Source organism: Arvicola amphibius, chromosome 7, assembly GCF_903992535.2.
Source record: "Arvicola amphibius chromosome 7, mArvAmp1.2, whole genome shotgun sequence".
Taxonomy (NCBI): domain Eukaryota; kingdom Metazoa; phylum Chordata; class Mammalia; order Rodentia; family Cricetidae; genus Arvicola; species Arvicola amphibius.
Genome location: NC_052053.1, coordinates 106,474,140 through 106,497,703, shown reverse-complemented (window position 1 = coordinate 106,497,703; position 23,564 = coordinate 106,474,140). Strand labels below are relative to the sequence as shown.

The window sequence follows — 23,564 nt, the reverse complement described above, 5'->3', positions numbered from 1 at the left end:
CATCTTCATCATCATCATCATCTACAGTCCCCAAAACTGGCTTTCTTTTCTGACCTGTGCTGTGTTGAGAGGTTTTGTTTGTTTTGTTAAAGAGCAGTACAAATGACTCTGACTCTGAGCTAGACCACAGATGGATTGAGTTTCTTACCCTTTGCTAAGCAAAATGCACCTGCTCCAGACTCTTAAGTAGCTTTAATTGCTTCCTTGTGCGCAGCATAGCAATAGCCATCTGTAATGTTATAGATGGATTGCATCGGGATGTCCCAGAGGTGACTTCTTCCTCTGCCCTAGTGCCAGAAGCTGAGGTTAGGAAAGTGTTCTGGTTGAGGGCCCAGCTGTCATGGTGGAATTAGTCCTTTCTTTCAGGCCGATCTCATTAAAAAGGAGCAAAAATGTGACACAGAGGTTCCTGGATTCAGGAACCACATGTGCTCTCTCTAGTCAAGAGAAGTGCCAGCTCTGCTGGTCCCCACCCATCCCCACTAGGATGCCCCACTGTGAGCTCCCGGAGTGGAACTCCATCTATGTCTCCATCTATCTGTCTGGCACATTGAGGGGACTCAGATAAGGACAACCGAGTAAAAGGATATTTTCTTAAGCAAAGTATTCTTTAAATGCAAGGAATTTGGGAAATATCTAAAGGTTTTTGCAGTGAGTCTGCTTCCCATGGAGCCTGTTTGTGAATTAGGGATCACTAGTTTCCCCAGAAACCTTTTGCTCTTTCTGCTCCAGGGAAACTGCAAATACCCTGAGGGTGAGTTCCATCTGCGGAAGCTATTGACAGCATCAAAAACTTGAGTAGTGGCTCAGGAGCACCCAGTACTTCAGTTGGTTAATAAATGTTCTGGTGGCTGTAAAAACAGATCCAGGGACAACTGTGGGAAGAACACAGTCACATGCCCGAAATTCAGAGGTCGGAACATCTGTTCACTTTACGCTTTTCATTCAGCAAGCATTTAGAATATACCGCCTGTCGGGGACTATATAATACTGAGTCCCTGCTCTCGAGGTCCCCGAGTCTAGTGGAAAAACATACTATAAATGCACTCAGTTATGTCTATATATAATAGTTGTGGCAAGAATGTGTACCCATCCCTGGAAAGTTTAAGGCCCATAAACATGGTGTTATCGTGAGCCCTGAAAATGGTCAGATAAGGAAGGAAAACGTGGGCTATTGGCTTGCTGCTGATACTGATGACTTGCATTCAGCCCTGGAACCCAAGGTAGAAGAAAAGAACTAATCCCTACAAGTTGACCTCAGTGTGTGCACATATATCTGTTCATGCCTCTGTGTGTGTGGGTGTGTGTGTGTGGGTGTGTGCACTCAACAGTACAATTTACTATCAAGGTGTGACAATGGCATATGTCCACTTGTGTGTTGGCCTAAGCTCAGGCAGTGTTTGAGAAGTTGGGAGATGAAGGCGGAAAATCCTGTCACCAGGGCCAGCACTGTAGTGTATGAGCCCTTTGAGTTTGGGCCTCTGCCCTCTCTAGTCTCCCATTACTCACACCCTGGGCTTCTCTCTGACTCAAATGTGCCAGTCTCCTCCCTGATCCAGCCCAATGCATACACTCCTCCTGCCTGGAATCCTTTCTCCTGACACTGTGCAGGGCTGCTCCTACTTTGTCCTTTACATCTTAGCTAAGCTAAATATCACGTATCAGCTGGGATCTTCCCTGAGCACTCTCTGAAAGAGCTCAGTAGATTAAATGGGTGCATTTGATGTAGAAGGGCAGCCGTTGTAGCCTGCAGCCCAAGGGCCTGTATGGGCATGCCACCTGTTCTTTTGGTCTGTGATCTAAGAGTGTTTTTCATATGTTTGGTGGTTGAAAGCAAGTTTAAAAATACTGTTTACGCCGGGCGGTGGTGGCGCACGCCTTTAATCCCAGCACTCGGGAGGCAGAGGCAGGCGGATCTCTGTGAGTTCGAGACCAGCCTGGTCTACAAGAGCTAGCTCCAGGACAGGCTCTAAAGCTGCAGAGAAACCCTGTCTCGAAAAACCAAAAAAAAAAAAAAAAAAAAAATACTGTTTACGAATATGGTAAAACACCTTTAAAGTTTTTTTTAAAAAATGTTGTTTGTTTTGAGAGAGAGGACCTCACGTAATTGAGACTAGTCTTAAACTCACCATGTTATGGTTCATTATCCGGGAACTTCTGATTCTCCTGCTGGAGATGCACAGATGCACACCACCAGATCTTACTTTGTGTGGTTCTGAATGGAACCCTGAGTCTGCGTGCATGTTAGGCTGCATACCACCAGCTAAATTATACCCCCAGCCTTGGATATTATAAAGTTATATGAAATTTCTGTTTCCCTTTCTAGAGTGGAGTTTTATTAGAACTTGGGCTCATCATGTTTACATATGCCTGTGACTGCTTTCATGGGAACATGGCAGCACTGAATACTTGTAACCAAGATCATATTCCCTACAGAGCCTACAGTATTTACCCTCTGGTCATTCACAGGAAAGGTCTTCCAACACCTGGCCTGCAAACCAAGGGCCAGGGAGAAGAAACTGCCGAAATCATTCTGTTGGGAGGTGAAAGGTGGCTGCCTAAGGCCAGCACCCTGTCGTTGGAGAGGGTGGGGACTGGATTCCAGCCTGTCTTCTCTGCACACCCACACCCCATTCCCAGCTGGCCAGACTTTTCTGCATGAACACACCTCGGCTTTACCAGCAAACCAAGCCTTCCACCAGCCTCTCTTCTTAATTGGCTCCTGCTTCCTCAGCTTCATCTTTCTCGGGAGGTGATGGGAGGAAGTAGTGGGTGTGGTGTGCTTGGAGGGCTCAAGGCAGCTGTTGGGATCACTGTGGTCAGTGAAGCCTTGCGGTGGAGGGAGGCCCGTGGAAATGGTTTCTGCCTCGGAGAAGTCAAGTGGATGATTGTTTTTGCTTCCTGTTTTGATCTGTATCTAAGAGATGAGGCTCTGAAAAGTGGCATTCCAAATATGTGTATGAAATGGCCGCCCCTTGGACATCTCAGCCGTCCCTTTGCATGATGATTTAAAGGTGCATTTATTCAGTTTTGGTTCCATTGAGGAACTAGCATGAAATCTTGACCTCTGGGCCTTACTGAAGCTAAGCACAAATGCCTGTCACATGCTCCATACTAAAATTATTTCTATCAGGTTTTTACCTGTAGTAGACTCTGTAACTTACTGCCCATGTTAGAATGAGTCACACGTCCATATTCTCTTTATAGGATGGTATGTTAAGATTTAAAGACTGCTTTGGACTGAGCTTTAGGTCCTAACACTATTCCCTGGCTCTTCAATACAACCAGAATGTCGTATAGCTTGAGTTTCTGTGAAAATAACTCAGAAAACGCAGATTTTCCAAATTGTTTGGTCAACAACTTGTACGTGAGGTGTTCAGCAGCATGTGCCTTGGGCGTTTGTCCTCACGGAGTTGACTCCTTCAAAGAGGGAAGAAAGATCAGCATCACAGATGACTGTCAGCTCTGCACTGTGGCCTCCTGAAATGCTCAGAGAATTCAGACCGGTTGGGTCGTTAGCAAGTCTGCCTGCAAGAAGTGGCCAAACAGGAACTTGAAGCCTGCCTGACCTTGGACCTTAAGGTCCTCTGGGTGTTGCCCCTTATAGAATTCAATCTATTTCATTTTCCTGCCTCTATTTCCCAGAAGTCTAAGTACCCCACCCACCCTCCACCTAACCACACAGACCTTGACCTGAACAGTCTCTTAGTTTACTGTTAATGGGCTCTGCAGGACAGTGACCTGGCTTTCAAGAAGACGTGGCTCCTGCCCTTTTGACGTGTACCAAGGACAAACACTGAGAGGTGCAGTTTAATGAGATAAGTCGTGACTCCCTTGACCTAGTGTGCAGCAGCTGCCTATCTATGCAGAGGACAAGATCTGAGACTCCCGAGAGCAGTGGTTCTCAGCCTTCCTGATGCTACGGCATTGTAATACAGGTCGTCATGTTGTGGTGAACCCAACCATAAAATTATTTAGTTACTACTTTATAACTGTGATTTTGCTACTGTTATGAATTGTAATATAATTATCTGATATGCAGGATATCTCCTATATGACCTCCAAAGGGGTCATGACCCAGAGGTTGAGAACCGCTGACTCTAGAGACTTCCACAGTGATTAGAGGTTGCTGAGATATTTGTGGTGTGTGTTATAAAAATGGCCATTTGCAGCAGATTACAAGAAAAACAACTAGTAATTCCTCACAGTTAGTTTGGCAAACTAGTTGTACAAATCATCAATCAATAGCCAATCAGTTGAATATTTTCTTCCTCCTCTTTGTTCTTTTAGCAGCACTAAGGATGGAACTTGGGACCTGATACATTTCTTAAGTATTTTTAATAGGCATTTTTTCACACTTACTTCCTTCTTCTAAAGCTAACAAATAATCACATCAATTTTTAAAGCTCTTTTAACTAATGGTGCAAATAGTGTCTTTTTATTATAACAATATGGGCATACCAGAGGCTTTGTGTCTTAAAAAATCAAGGTGATCCGCACATATCAGAGCCAATTGCTGCTGATACAGATAAATTTCTCCCATTCTTCTCATTCTTATGTGCATGGATTTTTAATAAAAGTGTGATACTGTATACTACAGTTATGAGCATGTCACCGAGTGTCCTCTTACAAATATCTGCTGCTGAACCGTCGTGTGTGTGTGTGTGTGTGTGTGTGTGTGTGTGTGTGTGTGCGTGTGTGCATGGTGGGGGACATCTTTGGATGTGTCTCTGAGCATTTAAGGAATATTCCCAGGAGCAGAAATACTGGGTCAGAATGTGTGCCTGTTTTAAGGTTTTGATAGCTGCTTTAAGAAATGCTGCTCCAGATTCCAGTTGCCATCACCACAGAGGTGTCTCGGCTGCCTGAGTGCTCAGGAGACTGGTACTGGCAGGGCAGGAGGAAGTTCACAGAAGTCGCGAAGAACAGGGACTACCCAGGTAGAAAATGACAGGGTACAAGACAATTGGGGGGTGTAGGAAGTGGCCTGTGAATAAAGTAGGACATTAGTACGAACTGGAAAAGATGGGAACATTGGACTAAAATCCACTTTGGAGCACTTGAAGCCAATTTAGACTAGTACTGAGGGAACCGTTAGCAGATTCTTGAGCAAGGAAATGAGAGCCCAGGGCTTTGCCATTGGGAAATTGAGAATGTGCACTAGACTGCCTTGGGCTACACAGGTGTGACACCCTCTGTGCCCCTCCCCTCATTAGTACTTGTGTTATCCCCTCTGCCTGAGCACTTCTTTCCAGCTCCCTCCGAATCTGCTTGTCTGTCAAGGACTGTTTCCAGATCTTACCCTGATTTCCCTGGAGCTCTCAGGCAGGGCATGCCATATTCCCTTTGTTTTAATGATTTGATTACTACTGTTCCCTGGCTCTGAGTTCCCATTTTTGAATCCTTAGGTGCTCACTGTGTATGGGACATAGCAGGTACTGATAAACATTTGTCAAAGGACTCCTAGGTACTGCATGTGTGTTGTTATACCTTAGACCAAGGAATGCATGTTCTAGTTCAATAAGATGGTAGATGTCTAAGCTGCCTTTATTTCAGAGCCAACATGGGTGCCCCGCAGGGCCATGCCCTCCTCCCTTCATGCCCCAAGGCTTTGGAGTTGCAGATGCTCAGAAAGCATGCACATTCCCCTAACCCCCCCAGACAGTTAAGGCTCAATCCCAGAGGTGTTGGCAAGCCATAGTTATGTATAAAAACTTACCCAAAATATTGATGAGGAAACCAAAAAATCGGTGGCAATTTCTACAGTAGGGTTTGCAGATGATCTGTGTCGATAAAAGTGAGTTTCGTTCTTAAAACTTAAGGACGAAACCAAAGACTAAAATCTCTCCAGAACTGTTTTAAAATGCAGACACACTCGTTTCTAGTCTCTGGCCTGTGTTTCTATTTGTTGTTAAGTACAGCAATCCTGTATAATACATTGTTCTTTAAATGCTGAAAACCTTAAAGGCCAAACTTAAGAGCCCAACTCTCATCTTCATTCATGCCCCAGAGTTTTTAAAGTTTTTGGAGTAGAGTCCTTTAAAATGAGCTTGAATATTAAAATTTAGTATTCCTCAGTTATTTACTATCATGGCTGCTACTTCATAAAATAACCACATAGGACAATTACAACCAATGGCAAGTGCTATGAAGAACTTCACTGGGATGGAAGAATAATGCATGAGATCTGGAAAAAAATCGTTGCTGTAGACAATCATTGGAGGTGGCCTCTTGAGCGAGTCCTAGAGCCTTTATCATGAGGATTCAGCCGTGCACCCATGTAGACCTAAACACACCAGTCTCTGACATTGTTGGTGCAAAGGTCCTGAGGTCAAAGCCCACATAATCAGTGTGCTTTAGGTCCAGTAACCCAAGGAAAGGTGGAAAGGCAGATGGGGCAGATTGTGGAGGCTCGGGAGATGATTGGCTAGCTTTTATGAGATTGTTAGGGCATGTTATTGCCCTGGGCATTCCGAAGAGGAAAGTGGTTTGGAGACAACAGTGCCAGCCAGGGTCTCGTTCCCTCTACCCTTATCCCCTGCTCACAAAGAGCTGCCTGTATCTCCCATAATTGTAGCCCATTGACTCTCAATTCCACCTTTTCTGAGCCTGTTTTGTATATCAGCCCCAGATCTATTCCAGTTGAGATAGATGCAGGCCTTCTCCTCCCCCTTGGGCCTTTTCATTTTAGGAAGTGCCTGCCACCTGCTAGCCCTATGTGGGAGGACAAACTGCTTTGTCCTTAATTATCAAACGGAATCAGCTGCCTATTCCCTGGGAGGGGCTTTGCATTCTCTTTAGCTCTCCAGCAAGTCACCTGCCCACAACTCCAAAGTGTGGTGAGCCTGTCACCTTTCACCTTGCTTGAGTCTTGTCCCTTGTCTCTTGCTGCATAGGCTAGCCTAGCCAGTGGAGAGCATCTAGCTTCTCCTGTCAGCCCCCATCTCCTGGTAGGGGCACGTTGGCATTATAGACCTACCTGTTGGCACTACTGCATTTATATGGGCTGGGGCTCTGAATTCAGGCTGGGCTTGCGAGGGAAGCTCTCCACTCAAGGAGTGACCCCCCACCCCCCCCCCCCCCGTGCTTGCTCCCCTGCTGATGAGATTGCTCTTAATATGTGCTGTGGAAGCACTCAGGACGTGGGTTTTCAGGACTTGGTTTTTCCCTTGATTGTATGTATCACTTGGAAATAATTCCAAGGCAAAATATAGTTGTCATTCAAAAAAGTACTCAACGCCTTAAAAACACATTTATGGTGAAAATTCAAGGGAGTACAAGATAAAAGGCATAGTTCCCCAACCCTTTTTATGCTCAAGGCTACTGCTATTAGTGTCTTTGTATGTATTCATAAACCTTAACATGTTCAGAAAACACCCTGTAACCTTGCAGCTTAAAGTGTATGCATTATATAGCTTTTGAACTTTTTAAATTTACATATTTGGATGTCTTGTTCTGTTTAATGAATTCATAATATTCTGTTGTGTGACCTGCTATAATTTATTTCAGTATTTCCCTTATTGATGGACTCTTGTCTTTCTGTTTTAAAAGCCCTAATCCCTAAAGCTCTTGATTTGCCATTAACTTCAATTATGTTAAACATTTACAGAGTGACTCCTCTGTTTCTGGCACTAGACAAAGTACTCTAGGCCATGTGCTTGAGTTGTCACTAGCTGACGGAGATGCAGGCCTAAGGAACAGGGCTGCACACGTGCCGGGACAGAGAGGCAGATGCCTGGGCGTCTGTTCAGTCTAAGTCAACCAAAGGGAGGTGACAGAGAATCTGGTTGGACTTTAAACGATATGGCTTAGCAGAGACTGATCACCAAGCCTGATGGCCTGAGTTCGATTTCAGTACCAGGAACTTTCATGTTAGAAAGACAGAACTGACTCCCCGAAACTGTCCCCAGATGCCACACATGCACTGTGACACAAATCCCCCTCCCACAAATAAATAAATAAGTGAAAGAAAAAAGAACATAAAGCTTTAACTTGTAAAAAAATAAAAAGATAATGAGATTTTTCTAAGGACCAAAGAAGAAACAATCATTCATATTTTTTTTTGGTGGTTGGTGTTTATTTTTGAGGTTATAATATAATTACAACACGTCTCCCTTCCCTTTCCTTCCTCCAAAACCCACCTCCATAAACCCTTTCCCACTCTCCTTCAAATTCTTGGCTTCTTTTTCACTAAGAGTTATTGCATGCACATATGTATTTTCATGCGCATATATATTCTAACGTGTAACCTGTCGAGTACCTATATTGTTGCTTGTATGCATGTTTTCAGAGCTGGCCATTTGGCACCAGTCAACCAATTGGCGTGTTCTTCCCTGGGTAAGACCACCTCTCCCACTCCCAGCATTGCTTAGGTGCCTGTGGATTTTTGTGTAGTGTTGGGGCTTCTGGGCTTTTCCCTGTCCAGTTTGGTTTGCTCATTGGTGTCCTCCTTGTTGAGCTCACATTTGGTCAGTCGTGCTGGTGAGACTTCATGGGTGTGGCTTCTGATGCTACTAGGAGACACAGTCTCACAGCAAACTTTCTGATCCTCTGGCTCTTACAGTCTTTCTGCTCTCTATTCTGCAGTGTTCCCTGGGCCTTAGGTGTGGGAATGTTTTGTAGATATGTCTATTGGGATTGGACTCCACAACTCTGCATTTTGATTGGTTGTTTTCTGAAGTGGTTTCTGTCTGCTGCAAAGAGAAGTTTCAGACACAGTCATTTCTGAGGAAAAGGAATTTCGTACAAAGAATGGCCATCAGCTGGACTAATCAGATTGTGTTGCAGGGCGCAGTGGCTGGAGCTGCACTTTTGTACATAATTGGCCCAAGGAAGCATTCAGCAAATGGATGGAAGGACATGGGTTCTTTCCCAGTTAGATGCCAGACCTCCCCGTTTCCTGTAGAGTCCACATGTTAAAAAGCACAGGAAACGCTCTTTCGCATTGGTTTGATTTTTCAAAGTTTTTTTGTCTATCATACTCAACCATGTCATGTCTTCTTTTCAGAGTTTAGTTAACATCAAGAAATAGAAGAGAATTCAACCATGGCACCAAGGAAGAGAGGTGGACGAGGGATTTCATTTATCTTTTGTTGTTTCCGAAACAATGACCACCCAGAAATCACCTATCGGCTTCGGAACGATAGCAACTTTGCACTTCAGACCATGGAGCCAGCGCTGCCCATGCCCCCTGTGGAGGAACTGGACGTCATGTTCAGTGAACTTGTGGTGAGTCCCGGATGTCTATGCTGTCATTCTTGATAAACCAGGGGAGAGGAGGAAAGGCGATGGCTGGGTTGGCTTGGCTGTATCTGAGGTCTTTACTGTCCTCACTAAGCTGTGGGAAAGTGTGTGTGTGTGTGTGTGTGTGTGTGTGTGTGTGTGTGTGTGTGACACACTGTGGTGGTGGGTATTAAAAAGGGTAGTATGACTTTACCTCTAAGGGTTTTTTTGGTGCTTCAAATAGGCAGAGGGATTTCAAAGTTGGGTGTTCAAATAGTGGTAGGGACTGTATCCTAACTTGCTCTTTCTAATTCATCCTCATTCTTGCTCAGGTCTGCACATAAGTATATAAGTCCTGCATCTGCATCACACCTTCAGGGATGTCTTAGTGCCCCCATTCCTCTCCCAGTCTGCAGTATTAGTGCTATTTGGAAATCAGTCCTGCTTCCCAACTCGCCTTTGAACTTCGGCGAAAGGCTTTAGGACTCAGGTGCAGTGTCATTACTTAGACTAATGATGGGATTGGAGTGACAGCTGCTGTGGGAACCCTTTTATAGATGCCACCACACTGGAGAGGTCACTGTCCTCAGATGGGATGGTGCAGACCGTGCAGGACCTGTTCATCAAGAGGACTATTTACCTTTATGGTATGGTTTAAAGAGAGCTAGTATAGAAGCCAGCAACCGTGCTTCAGTTCACCGCCCTGAATTTGCCTACTCAAGTAGAGATGGTCCCAGTTTCTGAAAAGTGTAACGGAAATACCTCCTCTCAGGATTGCTGCAGTGTTTGAGCCAGAGCAGGCCATAGTGAGTAGGGTCCAGTACCTGACCCTTCAAGGTGTTCAGTGCAGTCACAGCAGTGCTGTATCTTCCTTTGATCATGGCCAGCGTTTCCTAGTGGAGTTTGTTCTCACTGGACCATGTCATTGTGCGGCAGAAGCTAGACTGGGCTTTTGCTTGATTTTTAGGGCAGAAAGTAGGCGGTGTCACTGCCTGCCAGGAGACTGACAATGTTGTTCCAGCTACAGATGAGAATTCAGAGACGGAAAGATGAGTCTGCAAGAGTCTATGGAGCTGAGGTTTGCATTTTGGTCTCCTGAGGGGGAGAAATGAGCCTATTTTTGAGCAGAGTTGATTAGGATAAAAAGAGAGAGCTTATGATTGCATGTTTATACTTTATGATACTGAATATTTTATCCCGTCTCCATTCTCTACTATGAAGAACTTTATTTTAGATCTCAAACTCAAAAGCTAATCCAGCTGTGATGGGGCATGCCTTCAGTCCCAGCACTTAAGAAACGGAAGTGGGAAGACTGGGGATTCAAGGTCATCTTCGGTTCCCCAGTGAGCTCCAGGCCGACCTGGGCTACACACACGCACACAGGTGACTCAGGGGATGGCTCAGTTGGTTGGGTTCCTGCCTAGCATACAAGATACCCCAGTGTGTGACTCATCACTGTAACCAACCTGACACAGCAGCTTAAGGAAAGAAGAGTCTCTTTGGCATTAGTTCACAGTGACAGGAAGGCATGGCAGCAGGAGTATGGCACAACCATTAGTCATACATGTCTGACTTCAGGAGGCAGAGACAGATGAGTGTGGCCTCCTTGGTGTCAGCCCATGGAATGCTGCTGCCCCCATTCAGGGTGGGTCTTGCCTGATCAGGAAATCTTTCTGAAAACACCCTCACAGACTTACCCAGACTTGTATGTCCATGGTATGTTCTGAATCTTGATGAGCTGACAATGGAGATTAACGATGACACCAGGATTCAGTCCCTAGCACTGCATAAACTGAGCACGGTGACTCAAGAGGACCAGGAATTCGAGGTTATCCTAGGCTCCATAGCAAGTTGGGGCCCACCCTGGGATATATGAAACCCTGTCCCAAACAAATCATACGAACACAAAGAAAGTCAGACTTGGCTTTCAGAAGTGTGATGAGTTCAGTTGCTGATAGCAGCGGAGGGGATCGACCGCGGTTCCAACATCACCAAAGGTACAAGCATAAAATTCCCCTCCAGGGATCATATGTATGCTTTTTGTGGGAATATGGTGAGGGATATGGTCAGGGAAGGCTTTCAGAGGGCAGGGAGGTCATTTTAATGGCTGTCCATCCTCTCCAGCTGACTTCTGCTCTATCAGTGAAACCAGCCTCATCCGCTTGAGAACGCGGAGTTAGAAAGTGTCATTTTTTTGTAGGGGTTGGCACCACTAGCCCTGTGGCCAAGACTGAGGTCATTGAGATGGTTGGGGGCGGGGCACTGTGAATCATGTGCCGTGTGGCTGTGGAGAAGGGCAGTAATGGCGCCTTTATGGCCTGCTTTTATTTCCTGCTCAAACTGCTTTACAGTCAAACCTGTACCTGAGGAGAGGCGTGCCACTGAACACTATGAAGCCGGGGAAGAGCTGGTACCCCACATCTTCTGCATCTGTGCTCCCTCCAGCACAGACAGAGACTCTGTCAGATTCCTGAATTGAAACCTACCCAGGAGCTGGCGGTGGCAGCTCTGTGTACATCTTGAAGAGTGCTTGTTACTTTGCATTCAAGAGGGAGAAAATTCTACTTTCTGCTTATTGATGTCTCTATTGTGTGTGAGAAAATTGCCTACAGCTGCTAGTTGTTAAAAAAAAAAAAAAAAACCTATGCCAAACCAGAACTTTAAGCCAAAACCATTGGAAAACAAATTATCTTGAGGTTTGTGTCTGTCCTGGTGAGTGACGATGGATTTTTGTCTACTCTGACTTCAGGGACTTAGACCACAAATCCTTCCAATTGCCAGGGGAGGCCTGAGGCTAGAGAGGTGGGCTCAAAGTGCTGGAAGCTTCTTCTCTGGGCTCTCCTGAGCAGTTGTAGAAGTAATACTGCTGTGTCTTTGTACTGGGAAGGGACCCATGGCAGAGAGAGCCTGGCTCCTCAGTCAGCAATCTGGCTGCCTTCAATCGAGGGGAATTTCTTTCAAGGCTGGGTTGGTTTGAATTTGAGCTTGATTTTTTTTTTCTGTACTCTGAGGATTCACACCTTCTCAGTGAGAGAGTTGATGTCAAGATTAAAGAAAATAATTTAAAAAGCAACAAAAACCAAACACAAAATTCTGGCATCTACCAGAATCTGATATTACAGGCCTGAATTCTCAGCTCCTTGGGAGGTTAGGACAGGAGGATCATAAGTTCAAAGCCAGCCTCAGTGACTTAATGAGACCATGTCTTAAAATAAAAAAGTAAATTGAATGCTTTGTATTTAGCTCAGTAGTACCGATTAGCATGTGTGAGGGCTTAGGTTCAATTTCCAGTACAGAAAGAAAAAAAAAGAAAAAAGGAAGGAAGGAGGAAGGGAGGGAGAGTGGGTTGGCACGTAGGAGGTGCGTTATAGTCTACAGCCAAGTGCAGCAGGAGTGATGAGAGGTGATTCAGGTTCTTTCTGAGGACAAAACTCTCAGCAAATATTCAGTTTTCCCCTTTCTGGGAAACTAATCTGCTTGCTGTGAGCTCTGTCCAGCTGGCCCCTCTCGCTCTGCATCTGCTGGCAAGCAGCGTATCAGAGCGGGTCCTTGTCAGGCCTGCTTCCCTTATCCTGTCTGATGAGTCACTCTGCCGTTTTTAAAAGTGATACCAAATGACGTTCCTTCAGAAGCATGTATTGCAACCATATCATCTCTTTAATAAAACAAACCCGGAAGGAGGGTGAGCAATTGAATCTTTAAAGAAACAGCCAGAAAGGCGTGCCTTGTCCTACAGTCTCCCTGACACAAACAGGGTAATTAGAATTGGAGGCACTTGGCCACATCTTTTTTTTTTTTTTTTTATGGTGTTGGAGATCAAAGCCAGGGCTTTGTATTTGCTGGCCAAGGAGTGTTGCTGAGTTACGTCAGCCTACCTATAGCCCTTAAACTCACATAACAAATTTACCTGTCCACCATGTTCATCTATGCAAAACACAGTTCTGTGGCCTTTAGTATATCCATAAAACTGCAACCGCCACCAAAATCAATGTAGGCATTTTTGCTGCCCTTAAAATAATCCTCATATCCATTGATCATCACTTCTTATCTATCCGGAGCCCCATCGTCCCCTGGCAGCCCCTAAACTACCTTATGTCTCAGAAAATTTGCTTTTCTCAGACAGTTTGAACAAATGGAATCACAACATATAGACCTTAGTAACTGGTGTCCTTTATGTAATATCAAATTTCTCCATTGTATGGATGCTAGTTCTTCATTTCTAATTACTGCCAAATAACATTCTATAATAGAGATATTTTAGGAACCTTTCAACACTGATGCATATTTTAGAATTTTATTTTTATATTTTGCCAGTTAAGGATACTATAAACTGCTATAAACATGCATACGGAACGTTTTACATATCAATATGCATGTGGCTCTCATGGGTAAAGACAGACATACTAGCAAAAGTGCGGGGCCTTAAAGAACGCCGAGTTTAACTTTGAGAGCTGTCAGACTGTTCCAGAGCGGCCACCCTGGCTCTCATTACCACCAGCAGCCTATGAAGCCTGCAGTTTCCTTTTTAAATTATTTACTTGTGTGTGTGTATGTGTGTGTGTGATGTGTATATACGGGCACAGATGCCACACATATGACAGTCACAAGACAACTTTGTAAAGTTAGTTTTCCCCTTTGTGTGACTTCTAGGAATTGAGTCTAGGTCATCAGGCATGTGCAGCAAGAGCCGTTACCTTGCTGAGCCATTTTGCCTGATATATAGATATAGATGTAGATATAGATAGATGGCAAAGTATATCCCAATTTCTTTACATCTTTGACAACACTTGTGTTCATCCATCCCTTCCTACCTGCTCTCCAGAATGTTCTATTCTACAGTGTGTATGTTTGTTGTCTAACATAAGGGTTCCTGGTCATTTCTAACTGCTATGGATTATTACAACTAAGTCATTGACGTATCTGATCAGTTACTGCCAACTGTGTATTTTATGTCATCTAACCATCATACCTCCCCATAGTCTCTACCCCTGCTTGTTCTCTCTCTTCTCCTTCTCCCTCCCCTCCCCATCTTTTTCCCTCCACCCCCTATTTTTTACTCTCTGCCTATATCAAAATAAAGAATATGGGCGGTCTGTGACTTAGCATTGGTGCCTTAAAATCAGAAGCACCCATGTTTGTTCCAGAAGCACTTAGACTCAGATGATCTCATATAATTTATTTGGGAAGCACTAGACACAACAGCCCTGTAAATTGTCTTGCTCAAGTAACTTGTATTACGATATTTTCAATAGGTTTCTTTGAGAATAAGCAGACAATGTGTTACTCACCATCAGACTGATTATTCTGATGTGAGTGTGTGGTAAGTGCCTGTCTGTGCTAGATCCCAAGGCGACACAACACCATCCTTGATGAAGCTCTAGAGCTGCTGGTCAGTGAAGACAGGCCTCTAAACATACAATCCTGTCTCATGTGACCTAGAGCTAAGAGAGGGGCCACTGAGGCTCAAACATCCATTTTTGAGAGAAGAGGATTTATATTCACCTAGTATTCAAGGGAGGTTCTCTTGGAATAAAACCCTCAGCCTCTCTTCCAAGGCATCACTGTTCTTTGGCATACTCATAACTCAAATCTTTCCTCCTTTCTCTACCAATGTGCATTTGTACCCAATTTCAGAAAATAACCTTCAAATCTTTTAATTCATCTTTGAGAATTTCATACACATGTACAATGCATTTTGGTCATGTCTACCCTCCTTCCAGTTCCTCCTGGATGTTTCCCCTGCGCCCCCTCCTTCTCTGAGCTCCAGGTCCTCTTTTTATAACCCCATGAATCTCATCATTTGGCTATATGTGTGTGGCCATAGGGCCATCCACTGCAGCATGGTCAGCCTCCTTCCCTGAAGAACACTGACTTTCCTTTCCCCATAGCTTTGGATTATCAGAGATCCTCAGCTAGAGATGGGCCTTCTGAGCCCCTGCCCCATCTATGCTGGGATTATGTCTGGTTTCATCTTGTGCAGGTCTTCTGCAGGTTTGATCTTGTGCAGGTCTGGTGCAGGTTTGATCTTGTACAGGTCTGGTGCAGGTTTGATCTTGTGTGGGCAACAAAAATCACAGTGAGTTCATGGTGCAACAGCCCTGTCGTTTCAGAATATAGTTTTGTAGTAGTCCTCCTGTGCTGGCTGTTGTTTATCAACTGGACACAAACCTAGACGTACCTGAGAAGAGGGAATTTTAATTGAGAAAAGACCCTCATAAATCTGGTCTGTAGTCAAGACTACGGAGCATTTTCTTAGCTAATGATTGATACAGGAGGTTTCAGCCCTCTGGGGACAGTAACACTCCTTGGCAAGGCGGTCCTGCAGCATATGAGAAAACAGCTGAGCAAGCCAGCAAGCCGAATTCCTCTATGGCTTCTGCTCCAGTTCCTAGTTCCAGGCTCCTGCTTTTGTTCCTGATTTGACTTTCCTCAGTAATGGGGAAACTTACCTGGAAGTGTAAGATGAAATAACTCATTCTTCCATGAGTTGATTTTGGTTATGGTTTTTATCACAGCAACAAAAACCTAAAGCTAAAACACCTTCCAATGTCTTGCTCTTACAATCCTTATACCTACTCCTCTGCTGTGTTCCCTGAGCCATGTGGTTAAGGAGTGTGATATAGTTGTCCCATTTAGAATTGAACATTCTATAGGGGTTTTACTCATTCTGTGCATCTATATTAGTTGCAAAACCAAGTTTTTCTAATAGGATTGAAAGCTATACCATTGTTATGCAGGTAAGTGTGTTTAGAAAGTAGTTTGATGCATGTCTGCTTAGTAAAATGAAAGTAGGTTCTCCCGTAGGGTCTTATGACCTCCCCGCCAAGGGTTCTTGGGCAGGATCACAGTACCAGACGTAAGTTCTGCTCTGTGTAGTAGGCCTTATGTCCAATCAGAAAGCACTTGGTTACTCCTGTAACGCTACTATTGCACCAGTGAGCATATTTTACAGACCAGGTGTTACTGTAGCTCACAGAGTCCATAATAGGTAAGACTATCGATGACTTTTGTCCCTCAGGAGCCTAGCATTTTTTGGCACTATGAGAATTAGCTATTTGGGAAGGAAGCTTCTAAGTCAGTACCAGATTAATTTTCTTATGTCCTATAACCCAACTCTCTAGTGTCTTCAGTAATAGGGTCTTTCCATCATGTTCTGGTGAACATCAAGAGCGATGACAATGAGATGTTTCATTTGGGGAGTCATGGGACCTTCCAACAACTTAATGAGTAGTGTGGTATATCTAGAACCAGGCTTTAGCATTATACTCCCATGTAGGTCATTCTTTTTAAACTGGGGTGTGTGTTTTATTTTGTTTTGCTTTTAGAAAGTTTTTTAGACTGTAGATTTTGTTCTGTTAGCCATGGGAATTGTTACCTCCTTTTTTCAGGCTGTTGAAATAATTTCTTTTATTACTGGGACTATTATAAGACCTCTTTAATAATAAAATTCTTCTGTTATCGTCAGAATCAATGAAAAATTTCATCATGTTTTAGCTCCTTATTTCTTAAAATGTGCCTTTGTACTAAAATCACGGCTAAGAATAGAAAGTTTCTTATGGGAGCTATTCAGTTCCTGTCTCCATTGGAAGTTGGAAAGGATAATTGGGTAACAGGAACATGCAATTTTTAACTGATAGAAGCAAAAACAAAAAAGGAAAAAAAAGCTCTGGTTGTAAGGAGTCTGGTTATGATCTTTTGTTTTTTAATTAAAGTATAAAGGATTTCTGGAAACTAAGAAGAGGGAATCAGACTTTTATTCTAGAATAGCTTCAGAGTATTCAGTTGCTTGGAAACCAAGAACCAGAACTGAATAAAGGAATTGGTATTAAGATTGTTCTAGTTCCATGAAGTTTGTTTTCATGTGATAGACTCATAAAAGACAAAAGAGAATTATCTTAGTTAAAGGATACTATTAATTGACAGTAAAGGAAAAGAAATATTGAGTAGATCTTCCAGTTATACTTTGCATTTTTGAATAAGTTGACTTGATAAGTTCTTGGGCAAAAACTGCTCAACGCTGGTGTGACGATAAGCACTGTAGTAGGTAAGGGACCTGTGTGTGTATGCAGTGCCGAAACTCCTGTGCAGGTCGTGTGAATGGATGCCGGTGTCCAGTCAGTTTAAAGGAACAATAACAATCTCAAATTCAGAACTTGAGAAACAAATTGCTCTAGCCCTGGTTTATAATACAGGCTAATGTTAATCTGTGTAGCTTTCTGTGCCTGTATCTGTTATGATTTTTTTCAACAGAACATCGTATTGCTTCTAAAATCTGGCAGCAGATCTTTATCCCAGTAGATGCCATGTATTTCTTTGTACTGTCTTAGACCCTGTCTGCTTAAAAATAGTTCGATGGTCAGAGTGACCTGTAAGTTTTCTTCCAGTCCTCTGATTTTCTAAAGCTCAAGTGAAGGTATTCCTTTCAATCTTGTGTGTATTTTGTCTTATCAAGATCACTCCAAGTCCTTTCAAAGTAAGCTGTTAAATTTAGATTTTTGATTTCATGTTTGGTATGGTGTTGTTGCTTTAGTTGCCATTCATCTCTGAATGCTTCCTAATGTTAGATCAGAGAGATGGGGTGAGAGGACATGAGGACACAGGATGAAATAGGAAGTCTCTTTTTAAATTGAAACAGTCGCTGGAGATGGTGGCACCTGTCCCGTACCTGGGGAGAGAGAGGCAGCTCATCTTTGACTGTATAGGAAGCTGGTGGTGAACCTTGGGCCACGGGAAAATGACAAAACAAAACAAAACAAACAAAAACAAAAAACCCTAAACCCTGTGAATTAACGCTGCTGTGAGAAAATGGCTTTAGATCCCTTTGGTCCTGATCAGTTCTATTAATATAGAACCTAAAGAGGCCTTGAGTGGTGATAACTGCTTACTGTGGGACAGAATGACGATCTGACCACTTAATGTTGGCCTTTGGCTCCCAGTCGCAAATTACACAGTCAAGATGCTGTATTGACTTGCCACCCTGTACTTGACCCCACTAAGCCAGCTTTAAGGGTAAAAGGCCAGGGGGCCAATTTGATCTCTGTAACTAGTAGGCTTTGGGTAAGCTTTCAAGCGTAATTTTTTTTCTTGTACTTAATTTTGTTTTATGCTGGTTATTTGACAGTTTCACACATGAAAATAAAGCATAATTATTTCCCCACCTTACTTTTTTTTGACTAATTATTTATTTATTTACTTTGCTTATATTTTTTTTTCCTCATTTTTTATTAAAGATTTCCATCTCCTCCCCTCCTCCTCCCCCTTCCCTCCCCTCCCTTCTACCCATACCCCCACTCCCTCCCTCTCCAGGCCAAAGAGCCATCAGGGTTCCCTTCACTATGTTAAGTCCAAGGTCCTCCCAATTCCCCCTAAGTCCAGGAAGGTGAGCAACCAAACTGACAAGGCTCACAGTGAGCCCGTCCATGCTGTGGAGTTCATGTTCATTGCCGTTGTCCTTGGTTTCTCAGTCCTCCTCCACCGTCAGCCACATTCAGAGAGTCCGGTTTGCTCGCCTGTTCCATTAGTCCCATACCAACTGGACTTGGTGGTCTCCCGTTAGATCTGTCCCAGCGTCTCAATGGGTAAACGCACTCCTCACGGTCCTGACTTCCTTGCTCATGATCTCCCTCCTTTTGCTCCTCATCAGGACCTTGGGAGCTCAGTCCGGTGCTCCAATGTGGGGCTCTGTCATTTTCTCCATCCAACGCCAGGTGAAGGTTCTATGGTGATATGCAAGATATTCATGAGTATGGCAATAGGATCTGGACATTTCTGGTTCCCTCTCCTCAGCTGCCCAAGGAGCTAACTGGGGGCGTCTTCCTGGACACCTGGGAACCCCTCTAGAGTCAAGTCTCTGCCAACCCTAGGATGGCTCCCTTAATTAAGATATATAATTCCTTGTTCCCATATCCACCCTTCCTATATCCCAACCATCCCATTCCCCCAAGCTCTCCCCATCCTCCACTTCACACTCCCACCTTACTTTTTAAGATGTGCTCTAGTAGCGCTAGAGAGATCTGTTAGTCTGAACGTATAACTTTATAACTTCCTGAACTTTATGTTGATGCTGTCGGAACCGTCTTAGCACCTTCACCTGGTCACACTCACACGTGACCTTACCCACGTGACCACACACGCTTCCGACCGACTGTGGCTGTGCTCACCACTGCACTCGGAGCCTTCCCCACTAACCTGCCTGTCCAGAGCTCTGCTGCTGGAGAAACTTCTTGATTCACTCACTGGGAGCTCAGTGGCCAACTCTGTCTTCAGTTATGCTTTTTCTGGCTCATGGCTGAAGAGTTGGAATTTTCTTTGTTGAAAAAAAAAATCCCCCCTTTTAGAAGCTGCATATTTTTCTCTTATCCAGTTTTAAATGGATTTATTGAAAACACCCTACAGCTGCCAGCGTCTTACTTTTGCACATTGCAAAATTCAAGAACAAAGTTCAACTTAGTGACTGAAAGCCAGCGAAATAAACATAGGGGTTGTTTTTTGGAAAGATGGGCAGCTACCAAATTTAGGAGCCAGAAGGTCCTTTCCTGTTCCCTAACCAGTAAACTTGAGTTTATTCTTCAGTGCATAGCTCTTCGTGTCAAGCCTGAGATGCAGATGCACCCTTACAGTTTCAGAGAGCAGAATGGGGTGGCATCCCATGCCTCTGCCATTTCTAATGGCATCTCCTGGGCCTGGAGCTAGTGTCCAGTCCAGAGAGGGTTCCCAGTGCATACTTGGCTGGATGCCTGTGTGAGCAGATACTGTTTGTTAAAGTTTAGTGTGTGAGATGTGCATTAAGTATTGGAGGGAGTGTGTGTGTGTGTGTGTGTGTGTGATCTGTTCTGTGACTCATCCTTGAAGGGGTGACAATAAGGTTGGACTGATGCTGTGCATCCCTGTACACCCCTGCCCCCTCCCCCACCTGCTGTCGTCTTTTCTACTCCTCTTTCTCATTTGGCTGTTTCTATGGGAACATCAGAAGGACCTGCAGGAAGGGGAACAAAGACGAGGAGGTTTAAGAAATCATTTTACTCTTAAGCTCTCTCTGCCAGGGGTTAGGTTGATGGCTCAGTCAGTAAAGTGCCTGCCACATAAGCGTGAGGGTCTGAGTTCAGATCTCCAACGCCAGCATGAAAGCCGGGTGTAGCCGTGTGCACCTGTAACCCCAGCACTGGGGAAGACTGGTGGACTGCCAGAGAGGACTGCCATAGCTGGCCAGTCTCCCTGAATCAATGAGATCCAGGTTCGATGAGACAAACGCCTGCAGCCACATGTCCACATGTCCACATGAACAGCACCCCCACAACGGAGAACGAAGCTTCTCCAGCGTGCATTACGTGGTGAAGTAACTATGTAGCTGCGCTGTGGGAAGAGACTCTGCTAGATTGTCTTTTGACCCAATTAGTGCTGAAATGTGTCAGAGGAGCTGCCAAACAAGTCTCTTGAGTGTGTGGGAGGGGCTGGGCTCCAGGAACAGAACTGGCATGAAGGAGGGACCTGCCTGAGCCCTGGCTCCAGTCTCCAGCAGGACTGTGGGGTGTCTTAGCAGTCTGTCCCTTTGCAGCTGGCTCTGTCTCTCCATTCAGTTAGAACTTAGAAGTGCTCTGTGTTTCACGTGGTCAGCTGAAGTTGCACTGGATTATAGTTCTGAAAACTGGTATTCGGGGAAATGATTTCACTACTTAGAACAGTTGATTGGTTTGGAGGACTGGCAAGCTGCCGCTGCTTCAAATTAATTAAAATTTTGTTCAAGTTACCCTAATGAGTTTCTAGTCACACCACAGAAGTCAAAGACCTCTATAGGTTCAGCTGTAGAGCTTGTCTAGCAAACAGGATGTAATTTGTATTGTCTGCTAGTAAGGGAAAGAAAGGGAATAGACATTAAAGCATTAGCAGTAAGAATCTAAAGGTTCTGTTAGTCAGCCTTTGCTTGTGGGGTTTCTCTATTCTTGTTTGTATGTAGCACAAGAAAACACATCTGTCAGACACAACATTACCTAGCAGGTGAGTCATTCTGTGGTACTCTGTGTAATGAGCAAGAGTGCTGGGAGAAAGGCAGCCGGCTGGGAGCCTTCAGGATCTGTCCTCACACGCCCACCCTTTCCGGGTGGGTAGCTGTCTGCTGTTGACCATCTCAGGCCTTCTTGACTGGAGAGGAGCAGGAGTATGCCTCCAAACTCTCTAAAATCTTATCTGTCGTGTTTCTATCTACCGCCCTAAGAATAAAAGTGTTCTCAGGCTCATTTGTGATGCAGTTTTTTTTTTTTTTTTTTTTTTTTTTTTTTTTTTTTTTTTTTTTGGTTTTTCGAGATAGGGTTTCTCTGTAGCTTTTTGGAGCCTGTCCTGGAACTAGCTCTTGTAGACCAGGCTGGTCTCGAACTCACAGAGATCCGCCTGCCTCTGCCTCCCGAGTGCTGGGATTAAAGGCGTGCGCCACCGCCGCCCGGCTTGTGATGCAGTTTTAAGAGGTGTTAACAGCTCATGACTCTTGGGCGTGATGGTTGCTTGTCTTGGTGGGGCTGGATGTTCATAATGAGTTTATGTTTAATGAGTTACTGAAGCTTAATGGTATATTCCTCCATACCATCATAAAAGTGATTTTTAATTTTTTTTTTTTTTTTTTTTTTTTCGAGACAGGGTTTCTCTGTGGCTTTGGAGCCTGTCCTGGAACTAGCTCTTGTAGACCAGGCTGGTCTCGAACTTTTTTTAATTTTTTATTTTTTTCTCTCAGAGTATCACACCTCAGTAGCCACATTCCTAGTCTGGCCTTTCCCACTTGATAGGTACTTGTCTTCTGACATATTCCAGTTCCTGACCTCTCTAGAGGTTTTACTCCAGGTATTGTGGAGTTGCATGATGGGAGAAAGGGGTTGCACCCTGAGAAGACGGTGCTGATGCTGGTATATACTAAGGTAATCCAGAGAATGTTCCAACCCCCCAGATTGTAGGAAGCCTGGATGGGGCTAGGCCCCAGGAGTTGGGCCTGTTTGCCACAGGCAGTTTTGTTGGAGGAAAGCAAGGCTTGGTTGAGTAATAGGCTTGGGAATTCTATGGACTCTACAGTAAATCAGAGGGAAGGTTAGCTTGTCAAGGGCCATTAGAAAGCAAAACAAAGCATAACAAAACAAACCCCCAAACATAATAAACACACAAAATGTTGAATGGCTGAGCAGGATACCCCAAGGGCCTGTGTTAGCATCTCCTCCCTTGTTTTCCTACTCTCCACCTCTGCTCAGGACTGTGCACATGCCCTCCTGACCTCTGTCTAAAGGTCTCTTCGTGTGTATGTGTGGGTGAGCTGACCTCATTAGACATAGACTATTGAACAAGGCCAGGAACTCTGGGTAGCTCTGCTGCCCTCCATGAGCCAGCGGGCTGTCCAGTGCTGCTTAGCACATTCATACACAATCTTACATTCAGTCTCTTAAAATCCCCGAAAAGTTTGTTACAGAGGACTAATCTTTCTACTCGCTCAAGACCTTTATTCTTTCAAAATTCCTTCCCTTGCTTTATCTAGCAAATCAATGCATTTCCTTTGATTGATGTGTCCCGTGCCGATTGTTTTCTGATTTATGTGGGTTTTTCTGTTGCGCTACTTGCTCACGCCAGAGTGTAAGTGTAGTACCAGTGGGAGCGGAGGCTTAATAATACGTTTCGTTCTGGCTTCGCCTAGAACCGTGGTTCCCACAGCTGAGCTTTCCGCGAGCTCTTTTCTTCATCTAAAAAGTCTTTAAGATATTAGAAACAATACATACTCTATAAGAAGATGAAAGGGTGGTTACTCTCTTCTCTGAGAGGAGCTTTTATGTTTGTCTGTGGGTTTCAGTTTTTAGTAAATCGGCTTTCTAGGGAGAGAGGGGTGGTGCTGAGTCAGCACAGTGCTCTCTTGTTACTCACTAAGTCATTGTCTTTTAATTACCTTTCAAAAGAACAAGGTGAAAAAGAAAAGTGAGGTGGCCAGGGCAAGTAGCCCATCCAGGCTAAGGGATGCTGAGATGCATAAGCAGCCTAGGTGTTCCGGCTCGCTGGCTATATGCCCTTGTTAATTTTATTAAGCCCAATACCCCAGGCCCAGGACCAGGGCTGCTCATGGTGCCACTGCTAGGAACAAAACCCAAACGCAGGGCTGAGTAGAGGTAGAGCAGCAGGGCTGGCAGAGTGCTTGGCTAGCATGCGCAGAGCCCTGGGCTCAGTCTCCAGCATCTAGTACTCCTGCGTGGTGGAACCCACCTATGATCCCAGCACGCCAGAGGTGGAGGCAGGAGGATCCAAAGTTAAAAATCGTCTTTGGTGACATAGTGAATTTGAGGTGAGACTGGACTGCATGAACCCCTTTCCCCAGTAGCAGAGCC

General features: G+C 44.5%; 1 protein-coding gene across 3 annotated transcripts in view; it reads left to right on the top strand.

Moving 5' to 3' along the window:
• Daam1 (dishevelled associated activator of morphogenesis 1) overlaps window positions 1-23,564 on the top strand; it is a 162,213-nt gene that overhangs the window by 55,501 nt on the left and 83,148 nt on the right. For 2 of the 3 annotated variants that reach the window (XM_038336157.1, XM_038336158.1), the window contains exon 2: window positions 9,008-9,228. In XM_038336157.1, coding sequence (XP_038192085.1) covers window positions 9,046-9,228 — 183 coding nt within the window. In that variant the 5' untranslated portion in view covers window positions 9,008-9,045. Of the gene's footprint in view, window positions 1-9,007; window positions 9,229-19,808; window positions 19,963-23,564 lie in introns of those variants that run through there. The other variant, XM_038336159.1, reaches the window with a different exon arrangement.